At 38.8% G+C, this 20,558-nt stretch overlaps 1 protein-coding gene across 1 annotated transcript; it reads right to left on the reverse strand.

Moving 5' to 3' along the window:
- Positions 1 to 8,547: 8,547 nt before the first annotated feature.
- Positions 8,548 to 19,000, reverse strand: LOC129082252 (junctophilin-1-like). Its single transcript, XM_054587934.1, has 3 exons — positions 18,903 to 19,000; positions 10,737 to 11,582; positions 8,548 to 8,632 (listed from the first exon to the last, which is right to left on the reverse strand). Exons 1-3 carry the CDS (start codon positions 18,998 to 19,000, stop codon positions 8,548 to 8,550), a joined length of 1,029 nt encoding a protein of 342 aa, XP_054443909.1.
- Positions 19,001 to 20,558: the final 1,558 nt, after the last annotated feature.

The raw sequence follows: 20,558 nt of genomic DNA on the forward strand, positions 1-20,558 counted from the left end.
GACATTTGCCATTTTAATGATGATGTGTCTTGGAGGGGACCTCCTTGAGTCCCTCTTGAGTGGGGTCCTCTGTGCCTCCTGGATCCATGAGAGCCTTTCTCTCCTCCAATTAGGGAAATTTTCCATCATTACTTTTTCGAGGAGGTTCTCTATCCATTGCTCCCTCTTCTCCTTCTGGTATCCCTATTATATGGATATTGTTGAGTTTCAGGTTGTCCTGCATTTCCGTAAATGCCTCTTCATTCTTTTTGAGACGTTTTTCCATGTGTTGCTCTTTCTGGGAGCTTTTTTCTACCTTGTCTTCCATCTCACTGATTCGATCCTTGGCTTTATCCAGCCTGCTTTGGGTCTATCTACTGTGTTCTTCAATTCAGAAATGGTATTCTTCATATCCTCTTGTGTCTTCTTGATAGTTTCTTTGTCCTTTTCCAGGTTGATATAGTTTGTTGTAAGATCCTGATAGTTTCTCTACAGTTTCTCAGAGTTCTCTTAAAGCTGGCTGAGCTCATTGAGCTTCCTTAGAACTATTGTCTTGAATTCAATATCCGATAGTTCCCTTGCCTCTATTTCATTTAGCTCTCTCTGTTGGGAGTCCCCTTTCCACTCATTTGGGGGAAACTTCTTTTTCTTCCCATTTTTGTAAGAGTCTATTAGATAATTTACTTACTTATTTATTTATTTATTTTTGCTTCTTCCTTGATTGGGTCATCTAGATTTCCTGACTTTGTGGATTAAACTTCTATGGTAGGAGGTGGTTCTTTTTATTTATTTGTTTGTTTGTTTGTTTTTCCCAATTTTCTTTCTCTTCCTGCCTTTGATGATGTCAGTTGTTGACCCTATATGACCTTGGGTCGTTTGTTTGAGCCTTCCAGGAGTCTACTGTCTGTGTCTGACTCTTGCTTGGGGCAGCCCTGTGACCCCTTTGCTCAGGGATGGACTATTTCTTTGGATCGCTCTGCTCACTCACGCCAGCTCCTTGAGCATGTTCCCAGGCGCAGCAGGATCCCTGACCCACCTAGGCTCGCACGTGCTTGCCCCAGACCAGGGGACTTATTTGCGACCTCAGGTACTCGTCTGGCCCCCCTGACAGGTGGGCACCCTGGCACAGTCAGATTAGGTTCTTCTATTGTTTGTTTTCCCTTCTTTTGGCTCTTTTGGTGTGTTACTTGCCCTTGCCAAATGGAGACTACGGAAATGGGAGGAAGTCAGCTCCAGGACTCTCAGGTTAATCCTGTCTCTGGTCTCTCCTCCAGGTTCTCTGGGCAGCTCTGTGACTCCTTCATCCTGAGATCTAGTAATAATGTGAGCCACTCCACAATCGCGGGCCGCGTGGGTCAATTTATGCCTGCCCTTGCCACTCTGCACACTCCCTCAGAGGCCATATGGGTGCCAATCTGTGGGAGGCCCGCTCGGGTCACACACACTCTCGCCAACCCTTGCCGGCCACTCGGAGCAAGTGTGCGTGCCTAAACTGGGTGGTTTTGGGGTATCTATGTGTGCTTTTCGGCTTTTGGCTCTTTGGGGGTTTGGCCTCTTCCCACACAATGGAGATTAAGGAATAGGGAAGGAGTCAGGACTCCCTGGTTCCTCCTCCCATTCTTTCCTCAATGCCTCCATTTCCAGTCTCTCCTCAGGGTTCTCGAGGCAGTTCCATCACCCCTTCGGCCAAGGATGCACCCCCTGTGCAGACTGTGTTTTAATCGCAGGCAGTCTGGTTCATGTGCGCCCCGCTTCTGCCTCTTTGGGGTTGCGCCTTTCCAGCCCACAGTGGAGACTACAGAACGGGGAGGGAGTTGGGACTCCCCGGTTCCTCCTCCTGTTCTTTCCCAATGCCTCCATCTCCAGTCTTTCCTCAAAGCTCTCCCAGCCAGTCTGCACTCAGCCCCCCTGCTCACATGCACAAGCTGTGTGCGGAGTGCACAAAAGGCAGGTTAGTTGATTCTCTTATGCCTGAGCGAGATGGTAGCTGCAGAGTGGGAGGTGTGTTATCCCCGGGGCTCCACTGGCAGCTGTCTCAGTTCTCTTCACAAAGTTTTCCTCACAAGTCTTTTCCCAGGAACCAGCCCACACTGCTGCCACCTCTACCCAGAGATCAAGGAGGGTGGCTGCCACTGCAATTTTTGCACTGGCCCTTTAAATGTCTCTTTGCATCCCCAGCCACCTGTCTCTGGCAGAGAGCACCCCTAAGCTTTTTGGGGTGCGTTTTGTCTATATTATCGTGGCTTTAGCTGCTGTAGTTTAGGGGTCCCTGTTTATGATTCAGACCCCGTTCTTCTCGGGGGGAGCTAACTGGCCATTTCAATGTCCCTCTGGTGCTAGTGTCCATGGGCACCAAGCCTACCCTCTCCAGCCTCCACCGCACTGTGTGAGAGTCTAATCTACTGTCTGTGGCTCCAAGGCTCTGTTTTTATATATTTTATGATCTTTAAAAACCAAATAAAAATCAATGTTTCTTTTGAATTCTCTGTATTTCTGTTTTTATTTATTTTGCCAGTTTTATTGAGATATGATGTATAATAATGTGTAAGTTTAAGACACACAACATGTTGATTTGATTCATTTAAATATTTCAAAACAATTATCACCAAAACATTGGCTAACACCTCCATGTCATAATATAATCAGCATATTTATTTCTGGTAAGACCATTTAAGAACTACTCTGTTAATAACTTTCATGTATATAATATAATAATATTAGCTATAATTACCATGCTGCTTGTTAGATTCCCAAAACTTATTCCTCATATTATAATCAGAAGTTTCTACTAACAAACATCACCCCATTTCCTCCACCTCTCCTCCTCAGCAATCACTGATCTGCTTTCTCTTTCTGCAAGTTAGACTTTTTTAAGATTCCACAGATAAGTGATATCATACAATATTTGTCTTTGTCTGATTTATTTTACTTATTATAAAGTCCTCAAGGTCAACCCAAATTGCCACAAATTGCAGGATTGACCTCTTTATCAAGGCTGAATAATATTTCATTGGGTGTGTATATGTATAACACATCATCATTTTACATTGACAGAAACTTATGTCAGTCCATATCTTGGCTATTGTAAATAATTCTGCAATGGACATAGGGGTGCAGATGTCTCCTTACACTTTAGTTTTCATTTCCTTTCAATGTATGCACAGAAGTGGGATTGCTGGATCATACGGTAATTTATTTTTAATTTTTAGTGGACTTCCAAACTGTTTTCCACAGTGACTGACCCAATATACATTCCTAGTAATAGTGCATTAAGGTTTCTTCTCTACATCCTCATCAATTCTTGCTATTACTTGAATTTTTAATGATAACCATTCTAATAGGTGTGAAGTTATGTTTTATTTTGCTGTTGATTTGCATTTCCTTAATGATTAAGTATGTCAAACACCCTTTCATGTAACTTTTGTTCATTTGTATGTGTTCTTTGGAAAAATGTCTATTCAGTTTGCCCTTTTTTAAATCATGTTCTTTGTTTACTTGTTATTAAGTTATATAAGTTCCTTTTATAATTTTATTTACTTATTCTTAGAGAAGAGAAGAAATAGAGGGAAAGAAACATCAATATGTGGTTGCCTCTCACACGTCCCCCTGGTGAGGACATAGCTAGCAACCCGAGCATGTGCCCTAGATTGAGAATCTAACTGACAACCCTCCAGTTCACAAGTCAATGCTTCATCCACAAAGCACTGGTAGGATCATGAGTTCTTTACATATTTTGGATGTATCTCTTATCAGATACATGATTTAATTTTTTTTTCATTCCACGGGTTGCCTTTTCATTTTTTTTTATTGTTTCTTTTGCTGTTCCAGAAACCCTTTAGTGTGGTGTAAGAACATTTATTAATTTTTACTTTTGTTGCTTGAGTTCTTGGTGCCATATTTAGGAAATTACTTTCAAGACCAATGTCAAATAGCTTTTTCTCTTTTTATGTCTTTATTTTTAAATTATGTTTATTCTATTACAGTTTTCTCAATTTTCCCCCTTTCCCTTCCACCCTGCCCCCCCGTCAATTACCACCCTTTCACCCATGTCCATGAGTCATTCATACATGTTCTCTGTTTAGTCCCTTCTCTTCATTCCACCATTGTCCTCCTTCTCCATCCCCTCTGATCACCTTCAGTCTGCTGCATGTTCCTTTGCCTGTGGTTTATTTTGTTCATTAGTTTACTGTGTTGAATAGATTTCACTTATGGGTGAGATCATATGGTATTTGTCTTTCACCAACTGGCTTATTTCACTTAGCATAACATTCTCCAGTTCCATCCATGTTGTCACAAAAAGTAGGATATCTTTCTTTCTTTCTTTCTTTCTTTCTTTCTTTCTTTCTTCTTTCTTTCTTTCTTTCTTTCTTTCTTTCTTTCTTTCTTTCTTTCTTTTTTGTAAATGCAGATTGATTTCATTTTTTTAAATGTCAAGATCCATTACAAAATATTAAAATATTTAAATCCATTATAAAGTCTCAGCAATTAAAACAACATGACATCAGTACAGAAATAATCAACTAGAACAATGAAATAAAATGAACATAAAACAAATATATATATATATTTGTTTCTAGATATATAAAATCTGTCTAACAATGTAACATATGATAAAATTGATATTTCAAATCAATGGGGAAAATAAGACATTCAAAAACTAAGGTGCATGGGCCAGTATTACTTAAAATTAAAAAAAATATATAAAGCCCTGTTTCACAGACTATATGACAGATATTCAGGTGAGTTAAAAGTAAATATGTAAAATCTAAGGAGTTTCCTGAAAAAATTCAAAATAATAATTCTCTTACCCAGAAGTAATAGAATAACATATTCAAATCCAGAAACTATAAAGTAAAATATTGACAATATGACCATATTAAACATTTAAAACTATACAGTAATATATCTATAAAGAAAGTTAAAGGAGAAGTAAAAAAATAGAAAAATATTTCAACACATCTGTAATAGTGTACCTAGTTATTTTTTCCTTAAGGCTTAAATTCTACAAACATTTAATCAAAAAATGGATTAAGAATACTAAAAAAATAATTTAAAGCTTTTGAAATATAATAGAAATAGATAAAGATATACAAAAACAAGTACAGTTTCAACAAATAATAAAGTAACACTTAAAATAACACATCATTGTCACAATCAGATTACTAAGTATTAAAAATATTGGTAATATCAAGTGTTGGTGACTGTGAAAGGAACTGAATTTTCATAGACTCTTTTTCTTTATATTCTTAAAGAAGTCCCTTTAGCATATTTTGGAATGCTGGTTTGGTGGAGATGTATTCTTTTAGACTTCTTTTGTCTGGGAAACTCCTTATTTCACCCTCCATTTTAACTGAGAGCCTTGTTGGGTAGAGCAGTCTTGGTTGCAGGCCTTTGCTTTTCATGACTTGGAATATTTCTTGCTATTCCCTTCTGGCTTGCAGTGTTTCTGTTGAGAAGTCACCTGCTAGCTGTATTGAGGCTCCCTTATATGTTACTACCTCTTTCTCCCTTGCTTGCTTTAGAATTCTCTGTTTGTCTTTGATATTTGTCATGTTAATGATGATTTGTCTTGGAGTGGGCCTCATTGGGTTCCTCTTGAAAGGGACCCTCTGTGCTTCCTGAACTTGTGTGACTTTTTCTATCCTCAAATGAGGGAAGTTTTCCATCATTACCTTTTCAAACAGGCTCTCGATCCCTTTCTCATCCTCCTCTCCTTCTGGAATCCCTATTGTATAGATATTATTACATTTCAGGTTGTCCTGCATTTCCCTCAATGCCTCTTCATTCTTTTTTAGTCTTTTTTCATTTTCTTGCTCTTTCTGGGAGCTTTTTTCTACCTTGTCCTCCAGCTCGCTGATTCAGTCCTCAGCTTCATCTAACCTGCTTTTGATTCCTTCTACTGTGTTCTTTAATTCAGAAATTATATTCCTCATTTCCTCTTGTCTCTTATTGATAGTTTCTATGTCATTTTTCATGCTGGTATAGTTTGTGGTAAGTTCTTTGTAGTTTCCCTGTAGTTTCTGGTAATTCTCTCTGAGGACCATTGGTTTGTACTCAAAGTCTGATACTATACTTGCTTCTATTTCATTTAGTTCTCTTTCTATGGATTCCTGCTTTCCCTTTGAATGAGTAGTATTTCTTCATCTTCCCATCCTTTGTGAAGCTCTGCTTTTTTGCTCCTTCTTCTTCAGTTGATCTGTCTTGATTTTCTGACTTTGTGGCATGAACTCCTATGGCAGGAGACTGCTGGGTTTTTGTTTTGGGTTTTATTTCTCTCTTTCGGGATATGCCTCTGATGATATAGATCTTGATTTCGTCTGACTTTAAGCAATCTGTCTAAGACTTTCAGGAATCTACTGTTTGTGGCTGTCTCTTTCAGCTATTAATTATTCCCTCTGCAATCAGCTGACTGGTTTAGAGACACCACAGGGTAGGACAGAGTCCGTCTTGGGGGTGGGGTTATTGCATCTTTTCGTGCTGCTGTTGCTCAGGGGAGTGGTCTGTCTGAGCCAGAGAGCTGCTTCTATGTAGGAGAGGAATCAGCACCAGGATCCTGCCAGCTACTCTCTCCATTCTTTCCCCAAAGCCTCCATCTCCAGTCCTTCCTCAAGTGTCTCTAGACCATTCTGTACCCCCCTTTAGCCAGGGATTCACTATCTGTGGATCCCACTCTGCACTCACAAGCCAGCTTAGGAACACCACAGGACAGGGACAAGACCCTTCTGAAGGCAGGGGTTATTGGACCCTCTCACTTTGTTGCTCATCAAGGTAGTGGTCTGCCTGAGCAGTATGGCTACTGCTGCATGGGCAATGATTCAGCACCAGGATCCCGGTGGCTACTCTATAAGTTCTCTCCCCCAAGCCTTCTTCTCCAGTCTCTACTCGGGTGTTTCTAGCTCACTCTGCCCCTGCCTATGGAGAAGCCCAAGGTAAGTGGCAGCAAATAAAAATCTATGTGTTGTCCTTTTATACAGCTCTTTGCATCTCCAGCTGTCTGTTTCTGGTGGAGAGCAAGCCTGATGCATTTTGCAGCTGGCTGTTATCTGTGTACTATTTAGGCTCTTGTGCTGTTGGCTGGACATCCCCACTTATGGTTTAGAACTCGTTTTTCTCAGTGGGATCCAACTGGCCATTTCAATATCATTCTGTTGCTATGGGTGCCCCACCTGCCTTCTTGAGTCTGTACCACACTTCTTACCAATTAGATTGTGCTAAAGATGATTCTTCTATTTGTCTGAGGTTATAAGGCTTCTCTCTCACTATTGTTCAGTTGTTTTTTCCAGGTGATTTCTCCCCCATTTAGTTGTAATTCCAGATTGGCCCTGGAAGATCAGTGTGACTTCCACTCACTCCTCCACCATGTTGATTCTCTCCTGATTCTCCCCTTTTTAAAAGAAATTTTTATGATTACAGACCTTCTATTCAGCCCTTATTATGTGAAATATTAAAGGGACTTGTCTAAGAAAAAGAATATCAAAATTATAAACAGTAAAATGACAACAAACTCACAACTATCAACAACTGAACCTAAAAGATACAAAAGCAAAAACAATCTGAGCAAACAACTAGAAGAAGAAGAGAAAAACAGAAATATAGATAACATGCAGCTTCATCAGCAGGAAGGGGGAAGGAGGAGAAGAGAGGAAAAGTGAAGGGAATAAGAGGCATAATTTATAGGTACAAAATAGACAGGGGAGAGGTTAAGAATACTATAGGAAATGTGGTAGACAAAAAACTTATATGTGTGACCCATGAACATGAACTAAGGGAGATAAATGCTGGAGGGAATGGGGGTTGCCAGGCTGAAGTGGATAAAGTGGAAAAAATGGGACAAGTGTAATAGCATAATCAATAAAATATACTTAAAAATAAAAATAAAAAAATAGTGAAAGAGGACTGCAAGATGACAGAGGAGTGAGTGGAAGTCACATTGACCTCCTCCCAGGACCCATCTGGAATTACAATTAAATTGTGGAGAAATCACTTGGGACAAACAACTGAATAGTGAGGAAAGAGCTTTAAAACCTCAGACCAAAAGAAAAATACGCTTTAGTACAATGTGGTAAGGAGTGCAGTAGAGACTCAAGAAGGCAGTCTGGGCACCCACCGATGGCGGTGCCAGAGGGATATTTAAATGGTCAATTGGATCCCTCTGAGAAGAGTGGGATCTGAACCATAGTCCGGGATTTCCAGCGTATAGCACCAGAGTTGAAAAAGGACACAGATAACAGCCACTTGTGAAGAGTGGCAAGGTTGTTCTGTACCAGAGATGAGCAGCTGGAGACGCAAAACAAGTGGCTGAAGATCCACTTAAAGGGCCAACAAATAAGTTTGTATTAGCATCCACTTACCCTGGGCTGTGGCAAAGACCAGGGCAGAGTGAGCTGGAGCTGCCTAAAGAAAGAGTGAGGAAGGAGTCTTTGGAGCGAGAACTGAGGGAGTAGCAGGCAAGGACCTGGTGCTGACCCCTCTCCCATACAGCAGCACCCATCTTGTTCAGGCAGACCACTCCCTTGAGCAGGAACAACATGAGAGGACATGATAGCCCCTCCCCCAAGCGGCTCTGCCTCAGTGGTAGTACTCAAGGCCAACTGTTGAGTACGGTGTGGCAGTAACAGATAGTAGCTCCCTGGCAAAGGGGGCACCAACTGATCTAGAAATGATTGAGTACAATCTGGAAATGGAGGCTTTGGGGAGAGAACTGATGGAGTAGGCAACCAGAACCTGATGCTGACTTCTGCCCCATACACCAGCAGCCATCTTGCTCAGGCAGACCACTCCCAGCCTGACTGCTGAGAGCAGAGTGACTAGACTAACAACAGAAGGGCAGAGCCACAGAGAGTAGATTCCTGGAAGTCAAAAAAATCACTGCCTAAGGTCAGTCAGTCTCAAAAGCTGAAATCATCAGAGGCATCCAGACAGAAAAAAAAAGAGTGATCTCCTCCCATAAAGTTCTCACCACAAACAGAGGAAGTCAAGATGTATCAATTTAAGAAACAAAAGCAGAAAAGAGTAGTCCCACAAATAATTGGAAAACAAAATAACAACCGCCATATGAAGGGAAAGGAGAGATCCCCACAAAGAGAAGTACATGAAATAGCGACAAGTAAACATTCATATATTGAGATGAAAACATTGGTTCGAAAGAAGCTCAGTGAGCTCAGTGACCTGAAAGAGAATTACCAAAAACTACAGGGAAACTATGAGGAACTTACTGTAAACCATATCGGCATGAAAAAAGACAGAAAATGTCAATAAAAGACAAGGGGAAATGAAAAATACCATTTCCGAATTGAAGAACACAGTAGGAGGAAATAAATGAAGGCTCGATGCAGCAAAGGATCAAATGACTGAGCTGGAGGACAAAGTAGGAAAAAACTCCCATAAAAAAGCAAGAAAATGAAAAAAGACTCAAAGAATGAAGAGGTGTTGAGGGAAATGCAAGACAACCTGAGACATAATAATACTCGTAAAATACAGATATGAGAAGGAGAACAAGAGGAGGAAGGGATAGAGAAACTGTTTGAAAAGTAATGATGGAAAACTTCCCTAATTGGAGGAGAGAAAAATTCTTACAAGACCAGGAAGGAAATAGGGACCCATTCAAGAGGAACTCAATAAGTTCTACTCCTACTCCGAAAACATCATCATTACAATGACAAATATCAAAGAAAGAGAGTCATAAAGGTAGCAAGTGAGAAATGGGTAGTAACATTTAAGGGAGCTCTGATATCGCTAGCAGCTGACTTCTCAACAGAAACACTACAAGCCAGAAGAAAGTGGCAAGAAATATTCCAAGTCATGAAAAGCAAAGGCCTGCAATCAAGACTGCTCTACCCAGCAAAGCTCTCAATTAAAATGGAAGGCAAAGGAAGGAGTTTCCCAGACAAAAGAAGTTTAAAAGAATACAGCTCCACCAAACCAGCATTGCAAGATATGATAAAAGAGCTGCTTTAAGAAGATGAAGAAAAAGAGTGAGGAAGAAAGGATCACAGGTAGAAAGGGAAAGAATGAATACTTACCTATCAATAATGACTTTGTGTAAATGAATTAAATGCCCCAATCAAAAGACATAAGAGAGCTGAATGGACAAGAAAACATGAGCTACAGATATGCTGTCTACAAGAGACCTACCTCAAAACAAAGAACCTGCACACACTGAAAATAAAGGGATGGAAAAAATATTCCAAGTAAATGTACAGGAAAATCAAGCCGGGGTAGCAATACTTATATCATTCAAAGTAGATTTCTAAACAAAGGCTATGAAAAAAGACCAAGAAGACCACTTCATAAAACTCAAAGTAAGAATCTATCAAGAAGACATAAACATTGTCAACCTTTGTGCACCCAACACAGGAGCACCCAAAAATATAAGGAAAATCTTGGAGGTTGTTGCTGTCTTCAAGAACGATAAAGACAGCACAATGCTGATAGTAAGTGATTTTAACACCCAACAGTTAACAATGGAGAGATCTTCTAAACACAACATCAACACGGATATTGTGGAACTGAACAATGTTTTAGATCAAATGGACTTAACTGACATACATACAACCGTTCATCCCAAAGAAGCAAAATGCAAATTCTCTTCAAATGCACAATTAACATTTTAAAAGATAGATCAGATGGTAGGATACATGTGTCTTAACAAATTCAAGAATATTGAAATCATAACAAGCACTTTCTTGGACCACAAGGGCTTTAAACTAGAAAATAACCACAAGAGAAAAATGCAAAAAAAGTTTGAAAATTCAAACTTTTCGACTCTTTGATGACGAAGGCTCGCAGGGGTGTCCAATCTTTGGTGTCTCTGGGCCACACTTGAATTGGCTATTTCCACTTTGGTTCTCGCCATGGCAGCTGCCCTTTGTGCGCCTTCTATAGCTCTGTCCACCTTCTCCCTAGTTTTTGTATTTCTTATTGGTATAAGCTGCTTCCTTATTCCACGGACCAAAATATTATTTTTGTATTTCCCCTCTTCCTTGGAGCCATCGGGAAACACGGTGCAGCCGTAGCCATGCCTCTTGTTGACCCACTCGCCCTCATACTTCATGCCATAAGAGCGCTCGCTGATGCCAAAACCATTGCGTTTGTCGTTCTTCCATTCCCCCATGTAGGTTTCCGTGGTGGTGGCGTCCACATGGTCTTCCACGGGGCAAAAATCACAGTCGACGTTGCCAAAGCTGATGGTGGAGTTGGCATCACTGGAGCTAATTCTACTCATGGCCGCGTCGCTGCGGACCGAGCTGCGCTTGCTGGAAATGGAAGACTTGGATTCGGACTTGCGAATTTTCATGCTCTCCAGGAGGGAGCCCCTGCGGAAGAGGCCGCCCTTCTTCTTGCCCACGAGCTCAGCATCGGCATGGAAGTTGAGCACGAAGCCACCGCGGGTGCCGGCTGGACTATCGGCAGCTGCAGCTGCGTCGTGGAGCACGCTGCCATTGCTTTGCTCACTGCGCAGCGAGGCCAGCGAGGTGCGCAGGGGCGAGCGGATCACCGTAGCCATGCCATAGGGCACGCTCTGGCGCACGCCGTAGCCATGCCGTATGCCACCGGCCCACTGGCCTTGGTAGGTACCTGGTAATGAAGGCGTGGCTGCATGCCTGCGTGGAGATTCAAACTCATGGAGACTGAATAGCACACTATTAAACAATTAATGGGTCAAAAATTAGATAAGAGAAGAAATCAAAAACTTTCTGGGAACAAATGTAAATGAACATACAACAGTCCAAAACCTATGGGACACAGCAAAAGCAGTTCTGAGAGGGAAGTACATAAAAATCCAGGCCTACCTTAAAAAGATAGAAACTTTAAAAAAAAAATGACCTAACATGACAGCTACAAGAACTGGAGAAACAACAATAAAGAGAGCCCAGAGCAAGTAGAATTAAGGAAATAATCAAGATCACAGCAGAACTGAATGACACAGAGACTAAATTCAAAGGATCAACACACCCAGGAGCTGGTTCCTTGAAATGATAAACAAAATCAACAAGCCTTAAAGCAGACTCATCAAGATAAAAAGGGAGAATACCCAAATTAAAAATATCAGAAATGAGAGAGTGCAATAACAACTGATACCACAGATATAAAAAGGATTGTAAGAATTTATTATGAAAAATTATATGCCAAAAAATTGAAAACCTGGGTAAAATGGACAAATTTCTAGAAAAATATAACATTTCAACATTGAATAAGAAGAAACAGAAAGCCAGAACAGACTGAAAACAGCTACTGAAATTGAAGCAGTAATCAAAAAACTCCCTGCACACAAAAGCTCTGAACCAGACAGTTTCACAGGATAATTTTAGAAAACATTTAAGGAAGACCTAACCCCTGTCCCTCCCAGACTGTGTCAAAATTGCAAGAAGACAGAAGACTCCCAAGCTCTTTTTGTGAGGCCAGCATCAACATAATCCCTACACTTATTAAAGACACAACCAAGAAAAAAAAACTACAGGCCAACATCACTGATAAAATAGACACTAAAATCCTCAATGCAATATTGGTAAACCACATCCAGCAATACATTGAAAAGATCATCCACCATGATCAAGTGGCATTCATCCCAGGGATGCAAGGACTGTTCAATATTCACAAAACAATAAACATAATACATCACATAAACAAAAGGATAGTAAAAAAAAACATGATTATATCAATAGATATTGAAAAAGCATTTGATAAGGTACAGCAGCTGTTTATGATAAAAACTCTTAGCAAAATGGTAACAAAGAGGACATTCCTCAACATAATGAATGCCATATATGAAATACCTACAGACAACATCATACTCAATGGGTAAAAACTAAAAGCTTTCCCACTACTATCAGGAACAAGACAAGTATGTCTGCTTTCACTACCCCTATTCAACATAGTATTGGAAGTCCTAGCCACAAGGATCAGACAAGAAAAAGAAATGAAAAGCATCCAAATTGGAAAGGAGGAAGTAAAACTATCAGTGTTTACAGATGACATGAAAGTGTACATAGAAAACCCTATAGACTCCACCAAAAAGCTACTCAACCTAATAACTGAATTTGGCAAAACAGCAGGATAAAAAGTCAATATTCATCATTGAAGGCATTTTTGTACACCAGCAATGAAATATCAGATTAGGAAAATAGGACAAAAATCCCATTTGCTGTAACAACAAGAAAAATAAAGGACCTAAGTATAAACATAGCTAAGAAGGTAAAAGACCTCTTCCCAGAAAACTGTACAACACTGAAAAAAAGAAATTAAGGAAGACACAAATAATTGAAAGGATATAGTGTGTTCATGGATTGGAAGAATTAACATCATCAAAATGTCCATACTGTTCAAAACAATTTATAGACTCAATGTCATCCCTATTAAAATACCAATGATGTATTCACAGACATAGAACAAACATTCAAAAAAATTTATGGAAGCACAAACAACCCTGAATAGCCACAGAAATTTTGAGAAAGAAGAACAAAGCAGAAGAGATCACAATATCTGACATCAACCTTTATTACCTAGCCACTGTAATCAAAACTGTTTGGTACTAGCGTAAGAACAGACACATAGGTCAATGGAACAAAATAGAAAGCCCAGAAATAAACCCATGTCTCTATGGTCAATTAATATTCAACAAAAGGGGCAGAAGCATAAAATAGAGTAAAAATAGTCTCTTCCAAAAATAGTATTGGGAGAACTGGACAGCTACATGAAAAAAAGTTGAAATTACACCACCAACCTATACCATACAGAAAAATAAACTCAAGATGGATAAAAGACTTAAATATAAGTCACAACACCATAAAAGTCCTAGAGGAGAACATTGGCAGGATACTCTCAGATATCCCATGCAGTAATATTTTCATAGATATGTCCCCTATATCAAAGGACATAAAGGAAAGAATAAACAAGTGGGACTTCATCAAAATAAGAAGCTTCTGCGAGTCTAAAAAAATACATCAGCAAAATGAAAAGAGAACCAACCATATGGGATAATATATTTGCCAGTGATACTTTGGACAGAGGTTTGCTCTTCAAAATATAGAAAGAACCTACAAAACTCCATCCAGGGAGACAAACAATCCAATTGACAAATGGGCAAAGGACTTGAACAGACACTTCTCCAAGAAGAACATACACAGGGCCCAGAAACATATGAACAGATACTAAGCATCACTAGTCATCAGACAAATGCAAATTAAAACCACAATGAGATACAATTTCAAACTGGTGCAGAATGGTCAGATAAACAAATCAACAAACAATGGGTGCTGGTGAGGTTGTGGAGAAAAGGATACTCTAGTACACTGTTAGTGAGAATGCAGACTGGTGCAGCCACCATAGAAAATAGTTTGGAATTTCTTCAAAAAGCTAAAAATGGAACTGCCTTTTGACCCAGCTATTGCACTGTTTGGATTACACCCTAAGAATCCCAAAACACTAATTCAAAAGAACCTATAGCAAGGACTGATGGACAAAACTAAAGGGGAAGACCTGAGGGAGGGAAGGAGGGAGGGGGCAAGGGAAAGTGGTGGGGGGTAGGCAGAGACAAATGTATTTGAAAAAATAAATTAAAAAAAAATTAAAAAAAAAAGAACCTATTCATCCCAATGTTCATAGCAACACAATTTACAGTAGCCAAGTGCTGGAAGCAACCTAAGTACCCATCAGTAAATGAGTGGTCAAAAACTATGGTACATTTAAGCAATGGAATACTATGAAGCAGAAAGGAAGAAAGAGCTACTGCCCTTCACAACAGCATGGATGAAACTGGAGAGAATTATGCTAATGAAATAAGCCAGTGGGTGAAAGACAAATACCATGATTTTATGTATAAGAAGAACCTAATCAACAAAACAGTCAATCAAGGAAAATATAAACAGCAACTTGGAAAGATTAAAAAAAATGTGACAGTGGTGTTAGGGAAGGAGGGAAGGAAGTAACAGGATAGAAAGGGGCAGGGTCAAATCAAGGAACATGCGTAAGGGACCCATGGACAAAGCCAAAGTCAGGAAAGATTGATGGAAGGAGGTGGGGGTGGGTGGTGAAGGGTTAACTGGTGGTGGGAAAATGGAGACAAATGTATTTGAACAGTAAAAGAAAAATATTTTAAATAATGAAACATACAATTACAACTTTATTTTTTTCATGAGTTTAATCAAGTTTTCTTTACAAAATTTATTGAAAAGATTATCCTTCCCCCTTTTAGTAGTCTTGACTCTCTTGTCAAATATTATTTTACTATATATGGAAGGTTTTTAACCAAAAATAATAATTAGAGACAAAAATTGGCTATTATATGATAAGGGATCAAATCATCAAAAAGCTCTTACCAGCATACATATATATACACCTAACATTGGAACATTTAATATGCCAAACAAATATTAACAGAACTGAAGAGAGGCATAGACCACAATAAAATAATTGTAGATAGTTTTAATATCCCGCAAACAGAAATGAATTAATATTTTAAACAAAATGAACACCACAGCAGAAACACATCGCCTCAGGAATGTGCATGCTCATTCGCCGGTGCGCGCGCGCGGGCGCGCGCGCGCGCGCGCGCACACACACACACACACACACACACACACACACACACACACAGCATTCTTCAGAATATATCATGTTATAGGTCCCAAAAAAATCTTCTCAAAATCAAGAAGAATTAAATTATACCACCTTTTTTTCCTCACTGTGATGATATGAAACTAAAAATATATAACAGAAGAAAACCTGAAAAAGTCACAAAAATGTAGAAATTAAGTAACATGCTCTTGAACAAAACTAGGGCAAAAAAAAAAAAAAGTAAATATCTTGTAACAAATGAAAATAGAAGCACAATATATCAACCCAGGGGATGTGGCAAAAGCAGTTTGAAGAGGGAAATTGATAGCTATAAACACCAAGAAACAAGAAAAAAATATCAAATAAACAACCTAACTTTACACCTCAAAAAACTAGCAAGAGAAGAACAAAGAAACCCAAAGTTATGAAAAGGAATAGAAGTTCACAGCAAAAAATCCATGAAATAAAGACAAGGAAAAAAGCAATAGAAAGGCTGAGTGAAACAAAAAGCTGACATTTTGAAAAGATGATCAATGACAAATTTTAGCTAGAATAATTCAAATAAAAAGGAAAGACTAAATAAGGAAATTCAGAAATGAAGGAGTAGACATTATAATTGATACAATAGAAATGCAAAGAATCATGAGAGACCACCATGAACAACTATAAGTCAACAAGCTGCATAACTCACAAAAAATGGATAAACTCCTAGAAATATACAACCTACCAAAACTAAATGACAATGAAATAGAAAATCTGAATAGACCAATATGATTAAGAAGATTTAATAAGTAAACAAAATTCTCCCAATTGATGGTTTCTCAGGTGAATTATACCAAACATCTAAAAAATATATTAATATCAATCCTTCTCAAAGTCTTCCAAAAAACTTAAGAGGTGGGTACTCTCCCAAACTCATTATGAGGCCAGAATTGCCCTGTTACCAAAGGCAGATGACAATTGTATAAGAAAAGAAAATTGCAAATCAATATCCCTAACAATACCGAGGCAAAGATTTCCAACAAAATATTTAAAATACCAAATTCAGCAATGAATTAAGTGGATCACTCACCAAGTAGGTTTATCTCTGGAATGAAAGGATGATGCAACTTATGTAAATTAATAAATGTATTACTGGTATATCACATTTACAAAATAGAAGAGTAAGATCATATTATCTCAAGAGGTACAAGAAAAGCATTTGACAAATACAACAATCTTTTATAATAAAAAATGCACCAAAAATGGGCATGGAAAAAAAATACCTCAACACAATAAAGGCCATATATGACAAACCCACAATCAGCATCATATTTAATGGTGAAGCATTAAAAGCATTTTCCTTCAAGATCAGAAACAACACAAGGGTGCCTGCCCACTCTCACCATTACCATTCAATATAACCCTAGCCAAAGAAGTCAAACAAGAAAAAAATTAAAATCTTCCAAATTAGAGAGAGGACATTTGTCTTTGTTTGCATATTATATGACCTTATATAAAGAAAATTCTAAAAACTCCACACAAAAAAAAAAACTGCTAGAACTAATCAACAAATTTAGTAAAGTTGCAGAATACATCAACATACAAAAATCTGTTGCATTTCTATATACTAACAACAAAACATCTGAAAAAGAAATAAAGAAACCATGCCATTCACAACAACATAAAAGGAATAAAATACTCAGAAATAAATTTAACCAAGATGGTTAAAGATCTGTACACTGAAAACTGCAAGTCTTTGATGAAAGTAATGGAAGCAGTCACAAGGAAATAGAAAGACATCCTGTTTTAATAGATTGGAAGAATCAATATTGTTAAACTACTCTTATTAACCAAAGTCATTCATAGATTCAAAGCAATCCCTATCAGAAACTCAACAGCGCTTCTCATATAAATTTTTTAAAAATCCTAAAATTTGTATGGAGCCACAAAATCACAAATAGCTAAAGAAACCCTGAGAAAAAAGAAAAATCTGGAGGCATAACATTTTTTTTCAATCTATATTACCAAACTACAGTAATCAAAACAGTATTCTTTTTGCCCTGACTGATGTGGCTCAGTGGATTGAGTGCCGATCTGTGAACCAAAGTGTTGCTGAATCAATGACTAGTCAGGACACATACCTGGTTTCTGGTGAGATCCCCAGTGGGGGCACTCAGAAAGCAAGCACATATTGATGTTTCCCTTCCTCTCTGCCTCCTTCCCTTCCTCTCTCTCTAAAAATGAATAAATAAAATCTTTTCAAAAACAGTATGCTCTGATTGATTTGATTCATTGATCTCTAATTTATTGACTTTATTTTTGGCATGAAACTTCTGGAACATTTTAATTTTGACTATTAATTTTAATCAACGTAAAAGGACTCTCAACTTGTCACTCATAGAACTGTTGACATTGTTAAGTCTATTTCAAAATCCATTCTTATTTGTTCTTATTTTATATGATACTTTATAAAAATAACATATAAAAATCTGTTGCACTTGTATATACCAGCAACAAAACATCTGAAAAAGATCATATCATATCTTTAAAATATCATTTAAAAAGATATCATAAAATATAAAATATCTTTTTGACTTCCATTTTACCAGTGATTTAATGGTATTAATGTTGTTTTTAATTTAGTTTTCAAAATATATATGAAATAAATTTTGTTCATTTAAAAACTCTAAGTTAAAATATGCCTTCACCCACTCATGAAAATTAAGAAACTTGACACACTTTAGAATGAGAGAGTATGGCAGAGAAGTGAGTGGAAGTCACACTGAACTCCTCCCAGGACCAAACTGGAATTACAACTAAATTGTGGAGAAATCACCTGGAAAGCAATGAAATGATAGTGAGAGAGGAGCCTTAGAACCTCAGACAGACAGTAGAATCAGTTTTCATACATCCTAACAGGTAAGAAGTGTGGTGGAGGCTCGAGAGGGTAGGCTGGGCACCCACAGGTACCAGCACCAGAGGGATATTGAAATGGCCAGTTGGATCCCCCTCAAAAGAACAGGGTCTGAATCATAAGCAGGGACCTCTAGACTACAACATCTGAGCCCAAAAAAGGATACAGAAAACAGACAACTGTGAAAAGCGTAGTGGTGCTCTCTGCCAGAGACAGGTGGCTGGAGATGCAAAGAGGTTTAAAGGGTGAATGCAATAATTTGCAGTGGCAGCGACCTTCCTTGGTCTCTGGGCAGAGACAGGAGCAGAGTGGGCTGGAGCCAGAGGAAAGATTGATGAGGAAAACTTTGTGGAGAGAACTGAGATGGTGGCCAGTAGGGCCCCCGTGATGGCTCACCTCCCACTGTGCAACTTCCTTCTCACTCAGGCATAAAGGAAACATTAGCAAAGGTGACACAAAGCTTCTGAGAGACCTTGAGGAGAAACTGGAGTTGGAAGCACTGGGGAGAGAACTAAGGCAGTAGCCAGGGGAATCCCAGTGCCGACTCCTTTCCCATTCCATGGTCTCCATCTTGCTCAGGCAGACCACTCCCTTGAGCAGCCTGTAAGGACACAATAGCCCTCAGGAGGCACAGCCCTGCCCTGTGGTGCCCAAGCCTAACAGCTGAGAGCAGAACGACTAGATTAACAATTGCAGGAGACAGACACAGACAGTAGATTCCTCAAAGTCTCAAACGCACTGCCTAAGGTCAGACAGAGTCAACAACTGAAATTGTCAGAGGCAGACCCAGAAAGAAAAGAAAAAAAAAATGACCATCCTACTACCATAGAAGTTCAATCCACAAAATCAGGAAATCAAGACAGATCAATTTAAGAAGCAGAAACCAAAAAGAAGAGTCTCACAAATAATGGGAAGGAAAAGAAACACACCCAGATGAGGAGAAAGGAGGAATCCTCACAGGGAGAACTAAATGAAAACGAGGCAGGTAAACTATCAGATATTGAATTCAAAACAATCATTCTAAGGAAGATCAATGAGCTCAGTGAGCTCAAAGATAAATATGAAAAACTACAAGGAAACTATGAGGAACTTACTGCAAACTATATCAACATGAAAAAGACATAGAAACTATCAATAAGATACAAGAGGAAATGAAGAATACCATTTCTGAATTGAAAAACATAGTAGATGGAAGCAAAAACAGGCAGCTGAAGCAGAGATTGAATCAGCAAGCTAGAGGACAAGGAAGAAAAAAGCACCCAGAAAAGGAGGATATGGAAAAAACTCAAAAAAAAGGAGAAGTGTTTAGGGAAATGGAGGACAACCTGAAACATAATAATATCTGCATAACAGAGATACAAGAAGGAGAAGAAGAGGAGGAAGGGATAGAGAAACTGTTTGAAATATTAACGATGGAAAACTTCTCTAATTGGAGGAGATAAAAAGGCACACAAGTCCAAGAAGCATAGAGGACCCCATTCAAGAGAACGTCAATGAGGCCTATTCCAAGACACATCATCATTGAAATGGCAAATATCAAAGACAAAGAAAGAATCCTACAGGCAACAAGGGAGAAACAGGTAGTAAGATATAAGGAAACCCTGATACGGCTAGCAGCTGACTTCTCAACAGAAACACCACAAGCCAGAAGGAAATGGCAAGAAATATTCCAAGTAATGAAAAACAAAGGCCTACAACCAAGACTGCTGTACCCAACAAGGTTCTCAATTAAAATGGAAAGTGAAATAAGTAGTTTCCAGGACAGAAGAAGATAAAAAGAATACATCTCCACCAAACCAGCACTACAGGATACGCTAAAGAGAATGGACTAAAAAAAAAATGAGTGAGAAAGAACACAGGTACAAAAGGAAAAAAATGAATGAGTACCTATCAATAATAACTCTAAATGTAAATAGGCTAAATGCCCCAATCAAAAGACACAGAATAGCTGAATGAATTAGTAAACATGAGCCACATATATGCTGCCTACAAGAGACCCAACTCAGAACAAGCGACATACACAGACTGAAAGTAAAAGGATGGGGAAAAAATGTTCCAGGCAAATGGTAGGAAAAAAAGAAGGGGTAGCATACTTATGTCAGACAAAAAGACTCAAAACAAAGGCCAT

The sequence above is a fragment of the Pteronotus mesoamericanus genome, unplaced genomic scaffold (genome assembly GCF_021234165.1).
Source record: "Pteronotus mesoamericanus isolate MK-2021 breed Mesoamerican mustached bat unplaced genomic scaffold, CSHL_Meso_final scaffold_125, whole genome shotgun sequence".
In the NCBI taxonomy this organism is placed as follows: Eukaryota; Metazoa; Chordata; class Mammalia; order Chiroptera; family Mormoopidae; genus Pteronotus; species Pteronotus mesoamericanus.